This window comes from Rhincodon typus, unplaced genomic scaffold (assembly GCF_021869965.1).
Source record: "Rhincodon typus isolate 14 unplaced genomic scaffold, sRhiTyp1.1 hic_rhity00001206, whole genome shotgun sequence".
NCBI lineage: Eukaryota > Metazoa > Chordata > Chondrichthyes > Orectolobiformes > Rhincodontidae > Rhincodon > Rhincodon typus.
The window spans coordinates 853-28,564 of NW_025966844.1; the positions used below are offsets into that span (position 1 = coordinate 853).

Sequence of the window (27,712 nt, forward strand, 5' to 3'; positions counted from 1 at the left end):
CCAATCAATATACAGGTTGGATTCCTAAAGTTCCACATGGCACATAAATCTTTTAGGCAACTTTGCAAATAGGCCCTGAGCATCTACTCATTGTGCAAGCTTAATGCTGAGATAAGCATATGAAATCTAACCTAGCTTGCTAAAGGCCATCCTGGTCAATCATCACTAGCTGAATTTGAAAAAAAGTGCGATGTTCACCAGCTTTGTCCCCAGTTTACCTCAAATTACCATTGAAGGTGGAGGCTTCTCAGAAGTGTGAGAGGTTTCAGTGCTGGTATGATGCCAGTTATGTAGGATCATACCCCAACAACTGGCAGATCGTATCAAACAACATGTTCCACTGATAATTGCAGTGGGCAGCATGCTAACTAACAGACTCAACCAGCCTCAGAACAACACATTCACCATTAGATGTGATTTTGCTACTGGACATAATGTATTAAATAATCCAGACTGTGCAGAGAATTACACCAGAACCCAATTTAGGAAAATCAGTTGGGCTCGTAGTGTGAAGCATGTATGCATGTTAAAAGCTACATATATTAATATATAGGACGCTGTTTTACATTGGCAAAGTTTGTAGAAATGTTGCAACTTTTTCCTAAAAAGGGATTATGGAGATTGCAAATCTCTCCTGCATCACACATCACCCTGATTGATCAGTTAGGTTGCCTGACCTCAGAACGAAGGTTGATAAAAACACAAAATGCTGGAGAAATTCAGCAGATCTGGCAGCACTTGGACAGACAGAAACAAGAGTTGATGTTTGAGTCCAGTATGACTCTTCAAAACTTCAGCCACACTTGCTGAATTTCTCCAGCATTTGCTGTGTTTGTTTCATATTTATAGCAACTGCAGTATTTTGCTTTTATCTAATAATAATTCACAGTTAATGGTTCCTGCTGCAATGTAATGCCTACAATAGCTGTATAAATTGGTTTCTCAAGTCTGTTTCTTCCATCCTAGTCCAGATGAATGCAAGAGGAAAAAGCTTCAAATTATTTCCTTTTAGCAATGTTGAAATTCTGCACACAGCAAGTTTCCCATTAGCAGAAGTATGCAGCTTACCTGTGGCACTAAGCCTGGGTTTGGGCGTCTTCTTTTCTTTTTTCTCAGGTACTGTTTTAGTCTTCCGTCCCTTTTTGCTCTTCTTCAAAGAGCTCTCATAGTCGCTGTCATCATCATCTTCCACATAAAAGTCTGCATCACTTCCAGAATCCCCTTCTAGAATAATATTGAAGAATTGTGAAATTCAGCCATAAAAGTATTAATCCTTTTTCACACTGGTCACAATAAATACTATCCAAAAATGTTATTAAAATCCTAAACTTAAATGTTTCTAAGAACATTTTGGCCTTCATGAAATCTGCCTTGTTACAGATTAAGCACGCACAGCTGCTATTATGTTAATGGAGGCTGGAGTAGTTACAGTGCTTTACTGGAAACCCAGACATGCGAATTCAAGGATTGGCTTGACAAGTTGAGAATTGGAAAGCTGGTTATTTTATGACCATTATTAGATAAAACTCTGCTGAAAAACACTTGAAGGAAAAGAACCTGCCACTGCTACCTGAAGTTGCTTTTGACTATTAAACAGGAACTTTCAAAGCTTGATAGAGGCAGGCTATTCGTAGGTAAAGAGATGGTTGGGCAGTGGGAGGCCTTTTAAAAGGAGATTACGACAGTTCAGAGACAATATGCTCCCGCTAATGTGAAGGGCAAGGCTGGTAGGTGTCAGGAATGCTGGGTGACTAGAGGAATTGAGGCACTGGTCAAGAAAAAGAAGGCGACATATGTCAGGCATAGACAGCTGGGATTGAGCAAATCCTTAGACGAGAATCCCTACAGGACAGTAGGAATATACTTAAGAGGGAAATCAGGATGGCATAAAGGGGACATGAGACAGCTTTGGCAAATAGAGTAAAGGAGAATCCAAAGAGATTCTATAAGTACATTGAAAAGGTTAAAAAATAATTACTGAGGAGAGGATAGGGCCCCTTATGGATCAATGCGGCCATCTATGTGTGGCACCACAGGAGATGGGCGAAATATTAAACAATATTTTGTCAGTATTTACAGTAGAGGAGGACATGGAAGCTAAGGAACTTGGGGAAATAAATAGTGATATCTTAAAAAGAGATCATATTACAGAAGATGAGGTGCTGGAAGTCTTAAAATGCATAAAGGTAGATAAACACCCAAGGCCAGATCAGGTGTCTTCCTGAACTTTGTGGGAAGCTAGGGAAGTGATTGTTGGGTCCCATGCTGACTTATTTGTATCATCGACAGCTATGGCTGAGGTGCCAAAGACCAGTGGATCGCTAATGTTGTGCTATTACTTAAGAAAGGCTGTAAGAAAAAGCCAGAGAACCATAGACTGGACAGCCTTATGTTAGTGGTGGATAAGTTATTGCATGAATTCACATGCATTTGGAAAAGCAAGGACTGACTAAGGATAGTCAACATGGCTTTGTGCGTGGGAAACGGTGTCTCACTAACTTGACTGAGCTCTATTTTTTTTAAAAAAAGAGGTGACAAAGAAGATTGATGAATGTAGAGTGGGAGAGATTGAGACATCAGCAAAGCGTTTGACAACGTTCCACATGGTAGCCTAGTTAGTAAGGTTAGATCACATGGGATCCAGGGGGAGGTAGCCAACTGGATACAAAATTGGCTTGAAGGTAAGAGACAGAGTGGTGGTGGAGGTTTGCTTTTCGGACTGGAGGCCTGTAACCAGCAGTATGCCACAAGGATCAGTGCTGGGTCCACTGTTTTTCATCATTTATGTAAATGATTTGGAAGTGAATATAGGAGGTATTGGTTAGTAAGTTTGCAGATGACACTGAAATAGATGGTATAGTGAACAGTGAAGAAGATTACCTCATAGTAAAACTGGACTTTGGGCAGGTGAATGGCAGATGAAGTTTAATTTAGATAAATGTGAGGTGTTGCATTATGGTCAGGCAAATCAAAAGGGCAGGACTTACATAATTAAAGATAGGAATCTAGGGAATGTTGCCAAACAAAGAGACCTGGAGTGCAGGTGCATAGTTCCTTGCAAGTGGAGTCAGAGGTCGACAGGGGAATGAAGGCAGCATCTGGCATGCTTGCCTTCATTGGTCAGATCATTAAGTATAGGAGTTGAGACATCATGTTGTGGTCGTACAGGCCATTGGTGAGGCCACTTTTAGAATACTGCGCACAATTGTGGTCGCTCTTCTATAGAAAGGACGTTGTTAAACGTGAAAGAGTTCAGAAAATATTTAGAAGGATTTTGCCAGGACTGGAGGGTTTGAGTTATCGGGAGAGGCTGAATGGGCTAGGGCTTTTTTCCTTGCAGCGTCAGATGCTGAGGCGTGACCTTATAGAGGTTTATAGATGGGAATGGATACAGTGAATACCCAAAGGTCTTTTTCCTAGGTGGAAGAGTCCAGAACACTAGGGCATAAGTTTAAGGTGAGGGGGAAAGATTTAAAAAGAGGACCTGAGGGGTAAACTTTTTTTTTTAAAAACGCAGTAGATGGTGCATGTACAGAACAAACTGCCACAGAAAATGGTGGAGACGGGGACAATTACAACATTTAAAAGGGATCTGGATGGGTACGTGAATAGAAAGGGTTTAGAGGGATATGGGCTAAATGTTGGCAAATGGAACTAGGTCGGATTGGGATGCTTGGTCAGTGTAGACGAGTTGGATCGAAGGGTCTGTTTCAGTGCTGTATGACTATGCCTCAGTTGAGGAACCACTGCTGATTAAAATAAACTTTAATTTAACATCATCCAGATACAAAATGTTACTGCAACTTTCCTATATTTGCCAATAAATCCATGAATAAAAGAACCATAACATTTGGGGGGAAAAAACCATTAGTTAGCTTCCAGTATTACAGTACATTCTGGAACTTTTTTCATACCTCTGTATAAATCAAATATCTCCCTTTAAGAGGAATAAAAACGTATTCACTCATCTGAGTCACTACTTAATCATAAAATTAATCCAATTAAATAATCCAATTAAAAATGCTCTTCTCACATGGTACTTCATAACTAAGCCTCACATTTCAGCTAACATTCCAATAAATCTGTGGTGGAGCTTCTATACCTTTATATCTTTCCTAGTTAAAAATGTTTGAACATCCTTAATAAAGTAAGTAAGTGTTTTGCTACTCATGTTTACACCTTCCATGAAGTCAAGAAGAGATTTTAAAAAGTGTCCGAACTCTTGCTTCCAACCAGATGCACTACACATTCAACTGGGAGTCTTCTGCTGCCACTGAGCAAATTAAGGATTATAGTGATTCAAGCAAAAAAAAAGCTAGATGTTAATTTCTCATAATTGCTTGTAAACATGATGGACATTTTCATCTTCAGGAAATTCCAAAAACTGTTGCCTTTGAAGAGAAGTACAACAATGGAATCCAGTCAGACATATTTAGCAAATGTACAATATTAACTAGTGTGATTCTGAAAGGAAAAATAAATCACATTTATTTTCACTATCTCTAGCTGTGTCATCAGGATTACTTGACTTCATCTGTAGTTAGTTTATTTGGACTGCAGTTATGTCGTCTCAAATGTGTCCCCCTTTACTGTTACAGCAATAAATTCGCACACTTCTTACAATTAAATCACAATAAGCTCTCCGGTCTCAAATCATATACACAGGAATGAATAGTTGAAATTACATTAAATTTTCATTATGTTTACCAAGTTTAAAACAAAAAATTCAAGTCACCATAATAATCAAGGATTAATAAGCTTGATGAACACACGATGGCTGAACAATGATATTAACAATATGGCATGCTCACAAGTAAGCAACTAAAATTAGTGAAATTTAGACAGCTATTAACTCAAGTCTTAATGCCTTTCAATTAAACCAACAGCAGTACTTACCTCACTCGGAGCAAGCAGTGCTGCTCACAAAGGCTCAGACACCAACTAGCATTGGTTTGTCATGCAGTTTTCCCCGATTTGCTTGTGATACTATATTCAGTCACTGAGAAATATTTAGGAAGCAGAAAATAGTGTACAGTACTTCTATTCTCCAGGTAGTTTAACCATTCCATGGGCAGAACTGGCGCCCTAGTATGTGTATTGTGGCAGTATCAGAAGACTATTTATTGAGGTTGATTGCTACATAACTACACAGCATAACTTACTTCCACAATGATTTTGAAATTAGCAAGGCAGTATATAGGATTACAGACAATCAAATCCACAAGTTTTAATTTCTATTTAAATGGAATATCTCTTTCCACCATACCCCGCACCCCACTTACACATCAAGCAAATTAAACATGAATTTACCAACACAAACTTAAGCCTATAACTACATCATTCATTCAGAATTTTGGTTCCAATTCAAAAATGTCCAATTATCTATTGTTGCATATCAGGGCTGTACAATTGTGCCAACCTGCTTTTAAAGAAATATAAACCTTTTCATACAAAAATAACATGGTTTCAAATTTAAAACAAATATATGATGGAGACACCTATTCATTTCAATGAGGATGCCAGCAGTAAAACAGAGTAAGCCAGAGTGTCGGATGATGTAACAAAATTTATCCTTTTCCACACTGCTCCAAGTCATCTAGGAATGGCAAGGGAAAGAAGTCATGGGTGGAAGTCATCAATAGGCCCCCAAAGAGTTGGCTCGCTGCAAGAAGAAGTACAAATCAGAGAATGATGTTGTCATGGGTGATTTTACTCTGCATATTGACTGAACAAATCAGGTGGCTGTGGGTGACGTGGCAAACGTTTCCTACAGTGCATCAAGGAACTGCTTGTTACAGCAGTACATTACAGAATCTTCCCAGGAACAGGCTATTTTAGATCTAGTAATGTGCTATAAGGTGGATTAATAAGAGATCTTGTAGTTAAGGATTCTTTGGGAGTTGCAAACACAACACGGTAGAATTTCAAGTTAAGTTTAATGGAGAGCAACTCAGGTTTCAGATCTGAGTCATCAACTTAAACAGGGGCAATTACAGGGATATGAAGAAAGAGGATGTATGCTGGGAAAACAGACTAAGGGGAAAGTCAGTGGATGAGCAGCAGCAGACATTTATGCAGATATTTCATAATGCTCAGCAAAAATGAACTCCAGTCAAAAAGGACTCAATGAGAAGGGTGAAACCATCCATGGTTAACAAAAGTGGTTATATCCAATCAAAAATGAAGGCATTCAAAGCTGCAAAGACTAGCAGTAGGCCAGAGGATTGGGATTTTATTTTTGTTTAGGAACCTACAGTGGATGACTAAAAAGTTAATTAAGGAAAGGGAGAAAAATCAATTACAAAAGTAAGTTGGCAAGAAAAATAAAAACAAACAGAAAGAGTTTCTATGTGTATATTTAAAACAAAAGAGTACTATAAGTGAGGATACAACTGGGGAATTGATAATGGGAAAAAGGGAAATGGCAAATAATTTAAATCAGTATTTTGCATTGGTCTTCATGGTAGAGGACACAATAAACATTGAAAAAAATATAGATAAACAAGGTGCCAATGGGAGGAAAGATCTTGTAACATTCTCTACACAAAGTGGGTGGGGGGGGGTGAATTTGACAATCTAATGGAAGAAGAGGCAGACAGGTTGCCACAGCCTGCTGGCCTGCATCCAAGTGTCTTAACGGAAGTGGCTACAGAGATAGAGATGCCATTGGTCAACATACTGATGAACTCACTTGATTCTGGGAAGATTCCAATGGATTAAAAAACTGTTAATGTGATAGCCCTGTTTCAGAAGGGAAAGAGACAGAAAGAGGAATCTACAGGACTTTTGGCCTAACATCTATTATTGGGAAAGTGCTAGGTCCATTATTAAGAAATAGTAGGTCATTCAGAAACGCTTAACACAATCAGACAGAGTTAACAGTTTTATGAAAGGGAAATTATGTTTGACAAATTTATAACTGTTGTATGGGAATATAAAACGCAGAGTGATAAAAGGGTAACTGCTAGATCAAGTGTATTTGAAGTTTCAGAAGGCATTCGATAAGGTGCCATAAAGAAGTTACTACACAAGAGAGGAGCGCATGACATCAAGGTAATGGATTGAGAATTGATTAATACACATGAGAGAGTCAGGCTGGAAAGATGTGACTTGTGGAATGCCACAACAATCAGTCCTAGAACATAAATTATTTTCTATCTATATTAATGACTTGGAGGAGGGGAAACAGTGTGCTGTATCTAAATTCGTTCACTACAACATACCCTTCTGACTCTTTTTGTATAATGAGATAAAGAACCTGCAATAGGGTGAGAGAGTGAACAAAAGTTTGCAGATGGAGTTTACTGTAGGAAAGGTCATCCACTTTGATAATAAGAATTAAAAGGCACACTATTATTTAAATAGAGAGAGACTCCGATAAAGTTCAGTGCAGAGGGGCCTGGGTATTCTTACACATGAAACACAGAACGTTAGCATGCAAATATGTCAAGCAATTAAGGCAGCAAGTAGAATTTGGCCTTTATTGCTAGGAGTTGGAGTTTAAAAGCAGGGAATTCTTGTCACAACTGCAGAGAGACTGGCAAGGCTGCAACTCGAGTACTGTGTACAGTTTTGGATCCCATACTTAAAAAGAATCTACTGAAATTGGAATCTACTGAAACAGATTCACAGGCTAATTCCTGGGATCAAGGGAGTGACTTATCAAGAACAGCTAAATAGGTTATGCTTTTATTCACAGCATTTAGAATGATTGAAACATACAAAATTCTGAGGGGGCTTGACAGGGTATCTTTCTTAAAGTAAAAGGGGGCAAGTTTAAAGGAGACATGAGGCAAGTTTTATTTACAGACAGTGGAAAGTGCCTGCAGTGTGCTGCCAGAAGAGGTAGGAGAGGCAGATGCGACAGCAACGTTTAAGTGGCATCTTGACAGATATATGAATTGGCAGAGAATAGAGGGATACAGAACGTGTAGAGGCAGGAGGTTTTTAGTTCAGAAGGGCATATGTCAGCACAGTCTTGGTGGGGCGAAGGGCCTGTACCCATGCTGTACTGTTTTTTGTGCTCTTTGTTCCAGATATGGAGATGATGTTTTCACTAGTAGGGGAAATCTCAAACTAAGGGGTATGCTCACAGAATAAAGGGACACTCATTTAAAACTTAAGTATGAAGTAATTTCTTCATCCACAGAGTCATAAATGTCTAGACTCCTTTACTCCCAAGGGTTATGGATGCTACATTACTTAAAGTATTTAAAAAGAGGAGATAGACAGATTTTTGAAATATCAACTATGCTGAACTAGCATGAAGCAGCAGGTGAAGTCTGAGGCAAATCAGCCACAAATTTGTTGAATGGCTGAATGACCTGCTGCTATGTTATATTTCTTATGTTTTTATCTTCCCTTCTATTGCACGTAGTACTTACCTAACCAAGTGTCCAAGACAAACATTTTTTAAACCCATGGACAAGGGTATGGCTAAGCTCATCTTACTCCCACTCACACCTACACACAGGCTAATGTTTCCTCCAAGCACTGAACGACCACCGTCAGCTATCACAACAGAGATCATGGATGCCCTAGTCTGGGTCACATAGCACTGACCCTCATACTTTAAATGACCACTACAGAACAGTAATAAAATCTTCCCATTAAACTAAAGGTTACAATTATAATCTTACTGTGCGCAGAAATATCACTGAAGCCTTGAGGACAGATCAATTCACTCACTTTCCTGAACAGCTTCTTCGTCATCTTCATGCTCTTCTTCACTCCCTCCGTCATCCAGCAGGATTTCTCTCTGTTTGCTTGCAGCTTTGGATGCAGCTTGCCTCTTCTGACGACCATCTTTGTGGCCTTTTTCATCTTCGCTTTCATCATCTCCTGCTAAATGATGCAAATAGACACTGGATTTAATATTAAAATTATTTAAATCCACAGTGCTTATACCGGCAGAAATTAGACACTTGCAACGTTTACAGTGCTAACACCTTTCTGAAGCGAGAGCCGTGATGGTAATCCCTTTCAAACCATGTAGGAATGCTTGATGTAGGGCACAGAAAACAAAATATCAATTCAACTGGGAGAGCTACTCAAGCTGGTTCACACAGGACAAGCAGAGTGAAAGCACCTTGTCTCTGCAGGCAACAATGTTCTACATCACCTGGTGTTCACAAGTATGACAACCTTCCTTCTAAAGACACTGTTTTTTGCACCATGTGGCGATTTACATATCATAAACAGCATAGTAAAGATAATTCAGCCCAAACTGTTCATGTTGGTGTTTATGCTCTGGGTTATGAGGACCATCAGGAGCTTCTGTGTTTCCTTTTTTAACATCACCAATAGCCTCATCGCTACAATACATTTGGTGGTAGGTAACCATTTGAACCCATAAATTTTAAGCACAATTAACACTACAAAGACGATATCAGTAATGAAATTACAAAGTGCAAACAAATTCACGATTCTGATAGAGTCTCAAGAAGGTGCATCCATCATATTGTACTGACACCTACACACGTTAACAATCATGGGTCAACTGTAAATAAGAAATAATTTTACGATGTTCTGTGGCCAAAATAAACAAAACATTTTCAGGGTTATAATAATTAATTATATTGCCAGTCCTTAATATCCTTTATCCTATTTCAGTCAATCAAGATATTGTTCTGAACTTAGAACAAAAAAAGTGCAACGAAAAGAGAGGATCAGTTGGACATTAAATGAATATTGCTGTCATTTTCCAACACCCAAAGTAATAACATTTTAAAAAAATTCATAATATCCACTTAAACAGTCTCTTGTATAGCTTTTCCAGACAACTTAACAAAAACCACCAAAATAAAACAATACACTCCGTTTTTCGAGGACACAGAAAGACTCCATTCTTGATCAACTCTATGCTCTCGATACGTGTTCCATCATTGTTTTGAAGAATGAAAATAAATTGCATCATACTGCAGATTTTGACAAATGTTTACAGAAAGAGAAAATATTTTCCCCAGAGGTTAATGGGCTTTGATAATGACTTTTATTTGACAGCGCACTCAACAGAGTACCCCAGCTTTCAATATCAGTTTACTCATCTGTTTATATTTGCCTAGTTCCTATTCAAAATCCAACAAAAATAATTTTCCAGCTATAAACAAAAAAGTGTTCTGTCACCACGTTCGTTAGTAGTGGGAATCTATGAGCCCTGCTGACTTAAAGCATGTGATTTAAAACTTGAAAGAAGTTCTGGTTAGGTTTGAGTTCAGAAAAAACAAAACCACAAACCATATTCTAGCTTCCCAAATAGGTGGAACGGCAGGGCAAAAAAAGAACAAACAGGAAAGTAACAAAGAACAAAATATTGATTTGCTGGAAGCCAGGTTACATAAAAATTCTCAGTAAAGTGACTCTCATCAGCTAAGCAAAATCAAGAATGTAAGATATATAGGGACTTACTCTCTGCAAAGTATTAGGTTTCAAAAATCAGTTATATAATCATAAAACTGAAGAGGGTCAAATCACAAATTCATCCAAAATGCTACTTCATGTGAGTGAGTTAAGATAAAGTGCAGGAACATCTTTAGTTGAAACGAAGTGGTCTTCGTTTGACTTGTCCCTTTAACGTCAGTGCACAGAAGAGTTCTAACTAAGCAGATAATGTGGTAGATTACAGGCTATTAGTTTTAAAATGTGCTGCTCTCTTCAATGCATGTTCTCCTCCCTGGGGGTGGAAACCAGGTCATGGATTTCATTGTGTAAGTCCCCTGCAACACTAAGTAACGGACAATAGAAAATTTGAATATTTATGAAATCACTAAGATCCTCTGACCAGTACTGTTCTTCAGCAATAGGACTTCCAAATTAGATGCCGGAGGCTAAATATGTATTTTAAAATGGCAAGAATTTAAATGAAGCTTATATGCAAAAGGAGGCCATTTATACAAAGAAAACATTTAAATACGAAGCCAATTGAACGTATTCTCCATACAGTTACGTTTACTGGTGAATGAAACAGTACAGCAGAGATAACAGCACATGCATGAACAAAATTATTCTACTTCATTCATTATAGTGCATATATATGCAGATCATTTCAAAGGAAAGAGCGCAAGTAAATAACAGATACAAAAAGGCAACAGAGGTATGGCATGGTTTCTGCTGGTTAGCAGCCACAATTTTCAAATCATGAAATCATTGAGTTAAACTTTTATTACACAGGATGAGCTGAACGGATTATTTTCACTTTGAATCAGAACTAAAGTCGAGTACATAAGTTCCCTATAAAAGGAAAAATATTTTTTGAAATGAAGAAAATTATTAAACATAGTGGGACCAAACTGCAGTGAAGTTGGACGAGAATGCTCACATTCAGGAAAACATCATTGCTGACGTGAGGGATGAATTTTGTATTGTTAAATTGTCAGAAGAATTATGCACAATCCAAAGTTGTAAAAGAAATTATCAAATAAGAAAGGCTTATACGCAAAGAAAATGAAATGAAAAGCCAAATGAAAACATTGCTGGTACAGGCAAGCTTAGCTATTCAACAGCAGAGCAGAGCATATGCAAAAGCAAACGATTCTATTTCATTCTATAAATGAAACCCATCATTATCTTTCAAGTCTTTGGTATATTTTGTTTGAGCTATCAGTCACCTCACACTTTGCAACAGAGCAGAAATAGTGTGCAAACGTGCGAATAAATGAGAACTTATATTTACACCCAAGTTTTGACAAACTTGTTGGGAATTATTTAAGCATGTTACTAATAAAGTTGGTAAAGGACAATCAACTTATTAAATAAAAATGCTTCACAGGGGCATAAATTAAATAAAATGCCACATGAGGGCAACTAAAAACTAAGTTATAAGCAGGTGTTGACAGGAGCAAAGTAAGGTAGAGGCCGAGCGCTGTATGGAAGCCATTCCAGAAACTACGGCTGAGGATGCTGAATGATTGCCACTAATGATGGGGCAATTAAAATTGGAGATGTGCAAGAGGTCAGAATTAATGTTCGCAGATATTGTGGAAGGGAGGTGGTTGTTGTTGCACAGCTACAGGAATGTACAATGATGTGGAGGGATGAAGCGCTTGGTTTTGAAATCAAAGATGAGAATTAGAAAATCAAGATATCATTTGATAAGGAGCCAATATAGGTCAGAATAGACAGACATGGTGCTAGTTAGGGTATGAAACAATCCAAAATTTTGTTAGCCTATGTTTAAGAAGGCTGCAAACTTAGGAGGTCAATCAGGACTGTGTTAGAATAGCCGAATCTACAGGTAGACCAGAGGCATGATTGAGGGCTTCAGCAGCAGGGGTAAAATCAGTCAACGTTACATGGATGGAAATGGGCATTCAGTGTGAACATGTGGTTGGAAGCTCAATTCAAGAACACTATGATTGTGAACTGTCTGGTACAGTCTCAGAATGTTGTCAGAGAGACAAACAGAGTCAAAGTTAGGGAATCGGATTTTGAGTGGGAACTGAAAACAATGGACTTCGGTCCTCTCAATTTTAAATTGGAGAAAATTTCAGCTCAGTCAGCATTAATATTGAATAAGGGGTTGATGGTGACAGTGAAGGAGTCAAGAAAGGGTGTGAGAGATACAGATGGAGGTCGAATATCAATGCTGAGGTTTCTGAGGGGCATGTAGGTAAGACTTAGAATGGGATCATGGGTAAATCCTAAAGTGACAGTGACATTGGAAGATAAGTAAATGTATGTGATATCCTGAGCTATTGGTAGCCAAAGTAACTAGTCAAAAGCAGTCCAACAAGCTGGATGACAGCAATGAGACTTAGGAAGATAGTGCATTCAACTGTGTCTAGTCTTCCAAAATTCTCTAGTTTCTGGATCAGTTTTTGCAGATTATAAAGGTGCAAATATCAACCCACTATTCAAGGGAGCGAGAGAAAGAACAGGGAACTACAGTTCTTAGCCTTCCATCAGTAGTGGGGAAAATACAACCCATTATAAAACATGTCAAAATTGGGACATGGATAATAATTGTCTGATCAGACAGTCAGCATGAATGGGAAACTGGATGTGACAAAATTGTTGTGAAATGTTTGAGCATGTTACAAATGGAATGGATAAAGTACAATTGATGGACATAGTTCATTCCCAGAAAGCATTTGATAGGGTCCCAAAATTACTTGATTAGCAAAATTAAAGCACATGGTATAGGAGGCAATGTACCATCGTCACTTGGCTAACAGGCAGAATATCACGGCGATAAACAGGTTATTCTCAAGTTAGCAAGATGAATGGCGGAATATCATAAGGGTCAGTGTTTAGGCCGCAGACGTTCAAAACAGGCATTAATGATTCAGATGTTGGGATTAATAGAGCTCGTGGCACAATGGTAGTATCCCTACCTCGGAGCAGGAGACCCTGCTGCAGAGGTGTGTCGTAACTTCTCTCTCTGAATAGGCTTGAAAGGCTGAATGGACTACTCCCACATCAAAGGCTGCAGGCACATTGAGGAAGGGTAGTTTATGTTTATTGAAGTCACAAAGGATGTCATTACCCAAATAAAAACTTTAGCAGTGCTGTGGCAATGAAAAAGCCATTCTGGAGGGATTGAGCAAAACGTCCAGGTGACTTGGACATCAGTTTCAGAGATGACAACACGTTTATAGGAGTTTGGGTAGGATAAGGTGGGCAGAGATCGGATGCAATTATGCAGGTATGAAGATTTTCAAATTTCATGGCAGGACGATGAAGGTGGATTTAAAAGAAGTGATGGACACATATGAAGAGAGAAAGCCTTTAATATAGACAAACAGAAGGTGAAGGTCGGTCTCACAGACAAGGCGAAGTCAGAGTTGTTCTGAGGCAAGACAGGAGAGAATCTAGAGAAAGATGAAAATTTAATTCTAAGCCAGAGAACTCTAACATCACCAAGACCAAATCACATTAAAAGCATTTCAACTAATGATTTTTCATGTAAGTAGCATCTTAGGAGTCAGATTACAATTAACTGTATACTGCTTGCTCAGTTAATGGGATTCCACCAATACTTGACGTTATTACGCTTTACTATTTACGCTTAACAAATATCACCACCATTACTGGCTCAAATCCATTTAACAGCACGCACACATTTTACTAACAATTTGGCTGAACAATCAGGTACACAGGCAGACAACTACTTTGCAAAGTAGGAACAATAAAGTTGTCCAAAAGCTGAAGAATGGATGGGCAAAGAACTTTTAATAGTAAGGTTGTACAGGTACAGTCCCTCAAATCCGGCAACCTCGGAGCCGAGGCCGTGTCGGATTTTGGATGTTGTCTGATTTCAGGTTAAGTAGTTCAGGTCAAACCAATTCAGATGGGATCAAGGGTCACTATGAGCACGAGACAGAGCAGCACGCGAAGCCAATAACTAGTCTGGAGCCACGCCACGCCACGCCAGTGCAGTGCCTAGCTTAAATTGTTCAGGTAAATTATTCCTTAAAATATTTTATTGAATCAAAATTGAAGGACAAAATGTCCAGTTTTCGGACGACTCCGGTTTTTTTGGACAGCCGACTTTGAGACACTGTACCTGTATTTAAAACATCCACGTGGCGGACATTTGTACTGTTTCATTTTCTTTCCTCGCCAATAAGCTAATAATTTCCGGTCTCCATCCTCTAAAATCATCCAATCAGAAAGTATGGAACCATCAGTGATTGCTTCTTCCCAAGATAATGTACAGGGAATCTCTCTGGTCCTTGATGCTAAGCAGGAAGAATCTAAACTCAAAAAATAATGGTGCACATCATCAAATGGATAAATATGCCCAACAAAATCGAGCATTTAACAACCCCTCCCCAACATTATGTCTGGAAGTGCACTTTAGAACTCTTACTTCCTTACTGGTGAGATGATAAACATCAACACACACCCATATGATCTTGTCATCATGGTGAGTGAAACCCAAACTAAAAGTTATTGAAAATTACCTGACAGCTTTCACAACTTGACCAGAGAAAAAAAATCAAAAAAGTCAGAGAGATAGAGATGGGGATATGAAGCACAGGTCAAATTGTTGTTAACAACTAAACAAAAATGTTTGTAAAAGTTGTCCAATCAAAAGGAAAAGAACAGGATTGACAGAATTTTGAAATCTAAAGAAATTAGTTGCCAAGTTGGACTTTGCTAGTGGATGACAGGTTTGGTATACAAGAATGAGGAGAACAATTTTCAAAAGACATCAAAAGACATGATCTGGTGTAGCAGAGAGAAAAAGAAAAAAGAGGTGTCTGCTGGAAAGCTGGGACTAACTATTGCTGCATGTGACGTATTATAAAAGATTCCATATCGCATATTCTGAGTCAGTTAGCCAATGCAAAAGTTTCATTTTATTCGGCATATTGGTTGTTTGTCAATGTTTGTTGTATGTTGATTTTAGTTTGATTGAAAGTGAAAGTCTTAAAAAAATGAAATCTTGCCCTGTCATTTATTTCATCAGCTGGTAGGAAATGCACCTTTGTTAAAAAAAATTTCTGTGCTGTGGAATCAAAAGAGGATGTTTCTGTACACCTCTTAGCTCTGGTTTTATATAACAGTGGAAACCCAGGAATGGGTCACCAGTTTTTTTTCTCAATCATAGGTGACCACGAAGGTCAGTAGCCAAACTTTTTTGTCCATATAAACTATGGCCATAATGCCAGCTAAGGTTGTTTTGCTTAGCACAGAGGAGACTGAGGAGTGACTTAATTGCACGTAAAAAAATTATGAGGGGCCTACTTACAGTAGTACAGGCAAAACATGCTTCCCACAGGAAAGGGGTTAATTATCAGGGGACTGATGTAAGGATTAGAAGGGACATGACAAGGAATCTTTTCACACAGAGGGTAATGGGTGTCTGGAACTTGGTGCCGGAAGCAAAAACTTAAGCTGGTTTTAAAAAGGTACTGGCATCTCCACCTAAAGTGTTGTAGCCTGAAGGGCAAAAGACCAGATGTTGGATTAGTAGGTGTGATTAGAATGGGCAACTAGTCTTTATCCCCAAAGCCAGCAGACATGATAGGCTGAGGGGCCTCTTTTGGGCAATAACATTTCTACTGTATCTATGGTCCAAATGGACCCAGCAAATAAATTCATAAACCCTGGGTTAGAAAAGAAAAAATTCTGTCAAGCTCCTGTTCCTCAAATGTTTAGGTCAATTCTTACCGGCAGAAATTAATGCAGCTGAGGAGAGCATTGCGTACAACAATACCCACAGAGTAATTTGCTACAAAGGCTTGAATGAATGCAGTTATAACCTGGTTAGAATGTCAACATTTTCAGAAGGTGAGGGGTGTAAAGGAAATTAGTGTAAAATGGAGACAGATGGAAAAGAAATACAAGTATCTCAAGTGTAAATAATCTACACATTTTTTATAAATACTGCCATTTCTAAAGATAACAATGTTTACTGTATGCCCATAATGAAAATAAATAAAAGACATTTCTTATTTACTTTGTAAATGAGCAAGTCCACTCTAGCTTGTCTGAACAGCAGTAGCACATCCCTGCACTCCTTCATATTCATGGTTTTAATCTCTATCTGCCCAGAAGTCCACTGAAGTGTTGGCCACAGTGTATCAGGAATTGAGTGATGTTAGTCTTAATTTCCAATTTGCTAAAAGTTTAATTTGAGGTAATATTTCAGCTTTACCTGTTCCACACACTAGACCATCACACAAACCCCGTAGGTCCTTTTGTTCCCTCATTTGAAAGCTGAAAATTCACAATATTTTCTATTCTTTCCTCATAACAGTTTCCAGTTGTCAATAATCTATCCAGCGGTTCATCCTTACACTGACACCAGGGTCTGAACAAGCCTCCTGCGTCTTGCAGTAAGAACCAGACAATATTGGAAGTCTGGTCAGATTAAGGAAGCTGATCTATGAAATTGCTCAGAAATAAAATCAGAAAGCTGTGTACTCACTATGTTATGTATTGTACACTATTCCTGTGCCTATGCGTCTATTCCTATGAAGGATATTTGACAATTCACTAATTCACATTTCATTGCACTGTGAATCTTCAAAGTCAAAAAAATGTATTGCAGCCCAGGAAAGCAAGGACCAACAAGTGATGAAAGGTCCCAATCAATGTTCAGTCGGGTCTGTCAGGTTTGGAATATTATCACAAAAATCACATTAAAATTTCCTCAATCAAGAGAACGGTGATCAAAATGGCACATTCAGACCAGTCACGATAACTACTGGCCAATTAGTAATTGGCATAATTAATAGTTCAAACTGTCACGAGCCAATTCATAATAAAGGTAATTGAAAAAAATTAACAACGGTTTCTGGATTCAACCGAGCAACAACCACAAGTGAACTTTCTGCACCTGACATCAGATATCATTTTGCCCAGGTGTCAAAAGAAGCTTCCAGTGTTTGAGAGAACATTTAATTCAAATAAATAATTTGTAGGATCACATGTATTAAGTTTGTAAGTCACGCTGTAACTGCACATTTGTGTGCTGGTAGATTCCTGTAAATCAATGGCTATTTCTAGCCAATTGAAAATGCTCAAATTGAAACTTTTCGAAAAAGATTAGCATATGCCAAAAGATATTTAAAAATGGAATTAACACTAGGAACTCGTGTTGATAATAAATACTACCCTGATGTCGTCCCAGGTATCATTTCTTTTAAAAAAAAAGCCTTTACAGAATTAAAAAAAACTAATTAAAACTCAAATCAAAGGAGCTGCTTCACATGATGTGTGGAAAAAGCAGAAAATAAGATAATACCTCTGCTTCCTAGCACTGATAATGCTCACATGAAGTCAATCAAAAAAGTGCTTCCATTGTTTTTAAAAGACTCAAAATTAACCTTTAAAAATGGAGTGTATGCTAGAACATGAATGCACTTCTAGAAAATTCCAGATTTAACACTTTATTTGCTGTGTGTTAATTAATCCCAACCAATAGCAGCACAGGTTTTGGTTCCATGGGCTTGGAAGCTTGGGGAAAAATAAAATGAAATCAGAGTGAAGCTCTATTTGAGTCACTATCTGTTAACCATTACTAGAGATTGCACACATGTCTAACGCAGTGCAGTCTGATGCTGTCATCAGCCAGTGTGCTTAAAGGCCAGCTTGAAACACTTATCTGAGCAAATGGTTTTTCAGCTAACATATTGGTACCAGTGGACTGTACCCAGCACAAGACACCAACTGCAGAGTGGGAGGGCATAGAAAGATAAAATTGAGGGGCAGTGGGATAAAATGGGGAGGAAGAGAAAACACTAAAACTGGAAGATACATACCTGGGACACATCTATATGTAAGTACTTACCATACGGGAGTACTTACTATAATTACCTTCTTTAAAACAGAAGTTGTTTGGAGACTGGAGTTATCCTTTAAGCAGCAATTCCAGGAACCCAGAAAGAAGAAAAAAATGCCGCATTGCCAAAAATTATTATACACACAAAAGTTGAGTATAAATGATTTTTGTCATTTGACTAATTTCTTTTGAAAATATTATATTTGCATACAATTACTCTTGGGCACCTGTTCTGAAAGTCACCCACAGGCCTCACTTCTAACCAACACCTTTGGAAAATTGATTATATTCCCACCCAACAGTTTTATAAAAAGTCTGAACAAGTACTGTAAAATAAGACCAATGATGCAATTTTCAAAGCTTTCTCATAAGTCAATGAACGGCAAACTGAAATGAGCGTCTCGGATATGCCCCTAATTACAGCCAACTGTTCCTCTGCATGTCTTAACTGTTGTGCAATTACTGTGAACTACTAGTTATAAAATAGGTAGCTCTGTGCAGCAGAGCAAAGCATGGTGACACTCCTGTGCACAATTCCACAATACACACAGGACGCCTGCTCAACTGTGGCACTTAAAATTCTGTGTGTGAGTCAGCCAAAAAAAAAGTTGTTACTAGATTGTTCTCAAATAACTGCCAGTTGAAAGAAGCACTGACAAAGACAGTGGGAGCTCAACTCTAACTGTTGCAGGTTTATAGCCAGAACAAGAGAAAAATCATCGGACAAGACACCAATCACAGGCAATAAACATTTTTCTTTAGAAAAGATCTATTCATTTGATAAGCCTTATGACAGCTTAAACGCAGGTCACCTTATAATAATGTATATGTGGAACTCTTCACCATTACAAACCACCAGCCCCCAGCCCTCACCCCCCAAACAACCCGATAAACTCCAGATTTATGTTATGGTGTCAGAGATCATAAGGTTCTAGATGTGGGAGCGCTGAGAGATCTAGAGTATCCTGCTCCTAATGTTTGTCCAGTGACTCCTGAATAAATATGGATGCAGGACAAAGGTAACGTTAAAACTTTGCTGTGGTGATCAGCACAGGTTTTTGACTCCTGCATACACAAGGAAGGGGTAATGGGCAAAACATGAAAGGGTAAGAACACAAAATTAAAATCAGTGAAACTGTAGTACTGACACAGTTTTAAAACTGATCTTGAATTGCAGAATTAAACATGCAGCATCATTGAGCCTTAAAGACCATGCAGATCCCAGCTCTCATCTCTGAATCTGCATGGAGTTTACTGACTGTGGTTAGCTCCTAGGACTAGGACAAAAGAAAGCAAAGGTCTTCTGCTTGATGTCTGTATAGAAAGCATTTACTAGCAGGTTCATGTCAGGTAAGGACAGGATTTATAACAAACAAATTTGAGTCAAGCTTTCACCTAACAAACTTGCTCACATAGAAAGGTTGTATTTTTCTATAATAGGCTGCTGTCTGTGCAATATAAGTGAACTGAACTATAAATCTAGACATCATGAAAAGTGCCCTTTCACCAAAACACTGTGCAGTTTCTTAGCTCAAACTGCACTTCACAAAAATCACAAGTGATAGCATTCCACGTTAACCCACCTGTAGCCTTTGCCCTGGATTTTTGAGATCCTTTCCCTTTGTGGCCTTAGTTCTTCCCTCCTGTCACTTTTTCATCGGAGTTCTCAGGCACCACTACTAATTTCAATCTCTTCATCATAACCCATTTTCTCCCAAGCTTAAACAGGAGATGCAACTTACCTTCAGCTGCTTTCCTAGGCTTTTTGGGAATCCGTTTCTCTTTCTTCTCTGCTTTAGTCTTTTTTCCTTTTTTGCCCTTTTTCTTTGAAGCTTCATAATCACTGTCACCATGGTCGAAATCTTCCTCACTACCCATGTCTTCATCTGAAATTAAATTATAGAACATTCTCATGAAAAGTAAACGGAACTGCTAATGACTTCATAAAATATATCTACAGGCACATCATGCCAGACTGGCAGAAAACACCTCATCAAGTAATCCTCATATAGAAACTAAGGCAATACCTAAGTAGGTGGAGTACAGGAAGGTAAAAGTAGCAGCAAATAATTATAGAACTCATTCTGTCCTGCAGCTACAGATCCACCAAATACATGTGACTGGAACAATTTAATAATGTCAATTGCAATGGCAGACATTAATTACTTTAAACGAATTCTAAATTAGAACATATCTGGCCAATTGACTTGCATCTATATGAACTGAAATTAGATCTTTACTTGGCGACTGGAAAGTGAAATACTACACCCCAATGATGGCGACATTTCAACACACCCTTTCTGAAACCTCTATCCTGTGCTGCCAACAGGAACGAATCAAGAAGGGAAAGTAGATCCCTGTGCTATTTACTGACCATTACGTGATTCAAAGATACACTACTACTACTTGTCAGTTCAAAATCACGTTATATTGTTCATGCACTGGGCAAATTGCAAGATCCATCCTCACTCAAGGCTTGAAAATAGTTTGAGAAACACACAAAACAAAAGAAGAATAAGTACCCACAGACACAATTAATCATCCACAAAGATAAAGTTGAGATGTCGATTGAGATGTAAAAAGAAAAGCAATGAAGGTGTGTGAGAAAAGAGTTAAACTATTAACATGGAAACACTGCCTCTGAAATGTTCCTTTACTTGACTCCAAAATTTAAAATTCACTTCCACGATTTGACGTGCATCTTGAAACAAAAAAATTACAGCAAATTGTTGTTAAAGTTTACTCTGCTTGAATTTCAAAGAGAGAAGCACGAATTTACGCCTCGTAAATTCAAGAAAGGAGTCACCCAGCTTAAACTTATCACTACATTTTGGCATAAAAATGTTTTGCAAAAGTTATGTCCTCAAGATTTCACCTAAGTCTGCATTCCCCCACTGCTAAACTTCTACAAACTAGAAATTACCACCCTGTAATTCGGTTTCTGTTGGATGTCAGCCACTTTATTAGAGTAAGGATTTTTTCAACAATTTCTAATGCCAGATGAAAGCATCACACCTTGTTTAAGTTACTGTCAATTTCTTTGCTTTTTAAAAAATTATTTTTCTTCCAAGTTTCTTCAGCCTGTTTATTATAAACCAGCAGCTAAGGCTGACTGTATACCTTAGTGGGGAGGAAAACGTTGTTCCATTATTTGAACAGGAGTGTTCCATAAGCCAAAGACTTTATACTACAAAGTCACATCATCAGCTGATTAAATTTTGAACAATATGTAGGCAAGTTTGCTTCCAGGAACAATCAAAAACCTGGAATTGCAGAGCTATGAGACATACAGCTACACTTACATTAAGTTGCTTCCTTCGGTCTGACTTTTAACCTGTACCATACAGTTTAATGTAAACCCACCAGGTGAATGGGATGCCTCCTTCTTGGACAGGGCAATGGCAGCCTTCAGGTCCTTCTCATACAGCTTGTCGTCTGATTCCTCACTGCCAAATAAATGAAAATACATATTACGAGGCTTACGTAGAGATTTCACTGATAATTATGAATAGCTACACTTCCCGCCTTCAACTCTGATATTGAAGTATTGTGCCAACAAATCCTTAACGCACCCATGAAAAAAAGTTCCATGCTGCAAATAAAATTAATTCTGGTTAATGACATCCACCTATTCAACATATAGTTTTGTTTTTGGCCATTAAAAGGTCTAGGGAGGACAAGCTATGTATCAGCCAAGATCTGGCTTGCTGGAGACAAATACAGGTATGTGTCTCAGAGCAGAATCAACACGTTTACCAACAGCACTTCTGTCCTATAGCAAGAAATCACAAACTACGGTTTAGCACTTTCTACTTCTGAAACTAAATTGAAGCCAGTATTCTACACCAAGCCACGCAGCCACACAAATCAATCCCTTAGAAATTAACAAATGCAAAAGGTTACGCAAAAACTTGGACACTGAAGGAGTTGTAACAAATATTACCTTTCATCTCGTGCGTTTTTTGCAGGCTTTCGTTTGTTTTTGCCTTCTCTGGGGGATGCTCGTGCTCTCTTAGCAGGAGGGGGTGAATCTCTTCCATACGCTTCATCTGCAAATAGAGATTCTGATTAATTCTCTACTTTTCCAACTCTCTACATCTACGATGACAAACAGAATGACACAATTTACCAAACTGGGAAAGAAGGCAAAATTCCTATTAGACAAGAACATGACAGAACATCCAGAAAGCAAGTGTATTCCAACAGAGCTTCAAATCCAATTATTTGCTACCCAAAACAGTTATGACTATGCTACAGAACCAAATATAGTAAAGATGATATATAATACGTGTATAAAAATGTAGCATTTTAGAAATTTTTGCAAGCTGCAATAAACTATCAAAAGGCTGCACATCACATAACTATATGATAAAGAAAATGAGTTATTTGCTATATTGACAAGATCCTGGTCTTGGAAATTTCAAATGTCTAATGCAGCGTGGAGGTAAAAATTGCTACAAATCGATGTTAGTCTTACAGGAATTGCTGGCTACATGGAATTCAAGAAAACACTCAAATTATCAGAAAAATACAAAAAAGTGAATAAGAATGAGAAGATATGAAACAAAAATAATTTAAGGAAGGAGAGAAACAAGTGGGCAAAAGATAGCAAACGGAATAAAGTTGCCAGAAAATTCAAAACTGGGTTGAATCAAAAATGATTAGTTTATAGTAATCCATCATGTGAACAAATCAAACCACAGTAAGAAGAATGCAAAATCACTCCAAGGATGGTTTAATTTTTATGACCCTATTGCTATTTAATAAAATGGGTTACAATTACAAGCAAGGATTAATAATTTGTTAGCCTGGATGCTGTTGACATCTTGATCAATTTTCACTTTTGAAAAATTATTCTTCCCTTAATGGTACCAAATGATACTAGGGTATCATTTCACAGTGTGCAAAACTCTTTGTAAACTCAATGATGACATCCTGCCCTTACATGACCCACATATACACACACACACACACACACACACACACAAAGGTAATAGGATACTAATCAGAACCAAGAATCCAGGGCAATATTGCCGTCCTTATTCATGGACTGGCAGTGAACTACTGTCTCTTTCAGCACAACTTGGTAGAGATCAACGTAACTCAGCAAAATTCAAATTGAGAATCTGACAAATGAATAACTGCACCCACCTGAATTTTTGCAGTGGGAACAAGGAGATTAACTGCAGTCACCTTTATGGAGCAAGTCAAACAGCAAGTTTAAGTGTAAGCAGAAAATGCCGGTTATACTCAGCAGATCAGTCAGCATACATGGAGAAAGCAGAATTAACTTTTCAGATTGATGACCCTTCAGCAGAGTCAGTTCTGATGAGGGGGCAGGAGGAAGCAACTTTACGTGCCAACTGTTTCTCTCCATAGATGTGGCCTGCCCAGAATACTTTTGGCATATTTTGCTTTGATTGTCAGTTTCCAGCAGTGTCTGTATTTTCTTTCTGACGGTGTTGTAGTAATTTCTCATGTCTGCATGCACACAGTAAAATTTCCAGAAGCTGTCCAATTCATCTGCTTTGTAAATGCAGAATTAAAGCACATGTAGAATGCAAAGATATTTGGTATATCCATTGTGCTTGCAACAAGTTAGGGCAGGTACAAATGACATTTTGCAATTGCATTTTTTAAATTACGAAACAACCTCAGAAGATGAAAATTAAATTTTACAATTGTGCAGGCTCGTTGTTTCAGAATCTAATTAACAAGATTTTTAAAAAAGGTTTTTTTTAATGTTTCTGTCTCCCCCTTTCTCATTTATTTTTTATATAAATGGTTTTGGTGACATAAATTTTGGTTAGTCTTAAGACCTCCTGGTTTTGACTCTGCATGTAAGGTGAAGATTCTTGCCTGTTCTCTATCTCTTCTGGGAGAGTTCTGTGTTGAATTTACTGCTCTGGAAAGAATCTCTAAAAATTTTAAGACATCACTCAAAAGCCCACAAAAAAGTCTGTGGGCAGCCGTAAGGACAATGAACAATAATTCTGTGCCAGTGACTGCAATATCTAGGCCCCTTATGTACCACTGTAATGAGCCACTTGTGCAGCTTACAATTAAAAATTGGAATGAAACACAAGATAACAAAAAATGTTTCAGATGTGAAAATCCATCCAAGGCCTAAAGTGTATCGCTGCTTTGAATCAGTTTTGCACTGGAACATTCAATATCACATGAAAAAAAACTTACCAGAAGAAATTTAGTTGCATTGCACCAATCAAGCTGGATAATAATAAAGTAGATCAAAATAAGCACACGTCTTATCTGAACAGAAATTTTCAAACATATCTCACAACTCAAAACCACCACGTAGATCAGTCCTACATTTCATTTTATACAAATAAACATCTTCAACTTGGCTAGTAAAATGTTAAACTGAACAAATGGGTTTGTTTAGACCATTACCAATCCCGTCTTGTCAACGTAAATTTGAACAGGTTTGCCATTAACCTGTTCATTCTACTTAGCCTGATTGCACTTCATTGAAATCTAGTAAACTAGGATCACCACACTGCAGAGACTGCTCAACAAATGCACGTGGAACAATTATGATCATAATAGGCTGAGAAGACCCTAAAATAAGTAAGGTGTCATAGGATTACCACTAGCTATAAAGACTGCAGTCATTGAATACAAAAGATCCACGGTACTACTGTCACTACCATCAGATAGGTTAAAGCCATACAATCTTGAGCGCATTAGTGTCTGATGTCTAAATGTTTAGTGACTAAAGTATAACATTTCAGCACAGTAGTAAAGGAGTATTGTCCTGCGCTATTTTTTCAGATAAACTATTTGGGAGTTAAGCAAATAAAAAGCCCCAATTTTCGTTGGACCTCAACCTTTGTTTGTCTGTAGACCTGTTTTCTATTCCTCAAGTTTTCATAAGGCTTTTATTGTCTTGTTTCATTTTGCCGTTGGGATGTGAGCATCACTGGCCGGCCAGCATTTACTGTCCATTTGTAGTTACCCTTGAGGTGGTGGTGGTGAGCTGCAGTCCATGTGCTGTAAGTAACCTCAATGCCCTTAGAGAGGGAATTCAGGATTCTGACTGAGCAATATTGAAGGAATGGCAATTATTTCCGGGTCAGGATGGTGAGTGACTTGGAGGGTAACTTACAGGTGGGACACAGCCCTTGACCTTCTAGGTGGAAGTGGTCATGGGTTTGGAAAGTGCTTTGAAGGATCTTTGGTGAATTTCTGTAATGCATCTTGGAGATAGTACATACTGCTGCGATAGAGCATCAAATGGAGTGGATGCGTGCCAATCAAGTGGGCTGCTTTGTCCTGAATATGTCAAACTTCTTGAGTGTTGTTAGACCTGCACTCATCCAGGCAATTATTCCATCACACTCCTGATTTGTGCGTTGTAGTTAGTGGGCAGCCTTTGAGGAGTCAGGAGGTGACAGTGTTCAAGAACACTCTGCACTTGCAATTTAGCAGCTCCTGGATCTCCTGGCCATTCTCACTGTAGGTTTTTCTATCTGGAAACTTAAGACTGGTACAAACCACAGGTGTGGTTTACGATAGTTTTAAGGGCAGACAAGCCACTGTAGTCCCTCTTCATTCAGCAACACTAAGTTAGCTGTCAGGCACTGAATGAGAAGGTCTTTACAGGGTCTCAACTCTAATCACATTACCAGTCCGAAGAAGATAAGCAACGGTTTGTCTCATAGTCATCAGTTTTGGTGTTGACTTGGGTGGCTGACATTCTTGCAATCCTTTGATCAAACAATGACAGATTTACATTTCCAAGAATAAGACTGATTGCAGGAAAAATACAGTAGTGGTTTTACTGGTAGTTAATAGATGCAAAATATTACATGGGCTGTTTGGTGATGGGGGAACAGAAAAATGCTCAGGTTGTGCATAAGAGCACTTCAGGATATAGAAAGAGAAAGAAAAAGAAAAAAAAACCGAGAATACCGATTGCAGTAACTACGAAAGGTCACTGCAGGAATTCTCCACAGTCTCCTCCCAATGGCTGAAGAGCTCCTTCTGAAATCTTAATGTGGATTTCATCCATTAAGAGGCACAGTGGAGGTTTTAACAGTAAGACAAATTCAAGACCAAACAAACAGCAGTAGCAACCTCTATATATGGTCTTCTTCAACTCCAAAAAAAAAGCTCTAGACTCTCAACTGGGAGGGATTATGAACAATCCCCTTAAATCTGTCACCATTCTCCACATGCTGCATAATAACATGCAAGCTGTGAACCTCATAACAACCAACTCATTGTCTATAAGTCTGCAATGTAGAATTATAGAAGCTCTACAGTGTGGAAGCAGGCCGTTTGGCCACTGAGTCCACAGTGAACCTCTGAACCCAGACACCCCTCCCCCCCAAGTAACTCTGCATTTCCAACAGCTTACCCACCTAGCCTGTGCATCCCTGGACACTATGGGCAATTTAGCATGGCCAATCCACCTGAACTGTACATCTCTGGACGGTGGGAGGAAACCGGAAGCCCCAGAGGAAACTCACGCAGACATGAAAAGAACATGCAAGCTCCACACAGTCACCCGAGGGTGGAATCGAACCTGGGCCCCTGGTGGTCTGAGGCAGCAGTGCTAACCACTGAGCCACCATGCCACCCATATATGTGTATCAGAGAGGCAGTCAATTTACAGCAGACACCACAAATCCTTGAGAGATCAGCAATGCCTTCACAAAATCCTGCAAATTCAGTGGTATGATAAATGCTCCAACATCAGTGTTCCTTCTCAGGTCAACATCCCTCGTACAGAAGCACTGTTATTGTCAATCAGCTCCGCTGGGCAGGCCACATCTTCTGTGTGTCTGATATCAGACTTTGAAAACAGTTCCGCACTTTGAGCTTTGTCCCAGCGGGCGGTTAACAAGAGGGTGGAGAAACGGCTTCAAGGGCAATCTTAAGGTCTTCCTGAAAAAGCGCAACATCACCGTTGTTTCACAGGAATTTCTCCCCCAAGATTACTCAAACTGAAGAAGCTTCAATGAAGCTGCCACTCGTCGTGAGCATATCCAACAGGCACAGGTGGAGGCTGAATACAAAGAGCAATAGTGTGCAAAAATCCAAGCACCCCACCCACCCACCTTTTCAAACACCGGTTGCCCCACTTTTGGCTAGGTGTGCACATCCAGCTTTTAATGTTTGTCACTTCAGGATCCACAACACGACTGGAAGAAAATCATCAATCTGGAAAGGCTGCCTAGAAAATCAAAGATCATGCCACCCTTCAGGGAACAGCAGGAGAATTCTTCGCATAGCATGATCAATATCTAAAGCTCAATGAACAACACTCAAAGTATTTATCCTTTAGATGTTTTTTGTACATTGCAATAGTGGTAATGCCCAGTTCTTCAAAACATCCAGCAGATGCAATCAGCTTATATAAATGCCCGATTAAACTGATGCTTATAATAAATGACATGGGAATTGCACACTGCAGAATTTTAAACTGCTCTTCCAGAATTTGTCAACTTGAGTTTG

At 38.6% G+C, this 27,712-nt stretch overlaps 1 protein-coding gene across 1 annotated transcript; it reads right to left on the reverse strand.

Annotated features, from left to right (window-relative positions):
- Positions 1-901: 901 nt before the first annotated feature.
- On the reverse strand, positions 902-25,959 carry nucks1a (nuclear casein kinase and cyclin-dependent kinase substrate 1a; the record flags this gene model as incomplete). The annotated part of the gene is made up of 6 exons (XM_048592435.1): positions 902-1,224; positions 8,689-8,844; positions 19,975-20,118; positions 21,596-21,678; positions 22,176-22,296; positions 25,879-25,959. Coding segments are annotated over 6 exons (893 nt in total), but the record flags the coding sequence as incomplete, so codon positions are not given.
- Between the last annotated feature and the right edge of the window lie 1,753 nt (positions 25,960-27,712).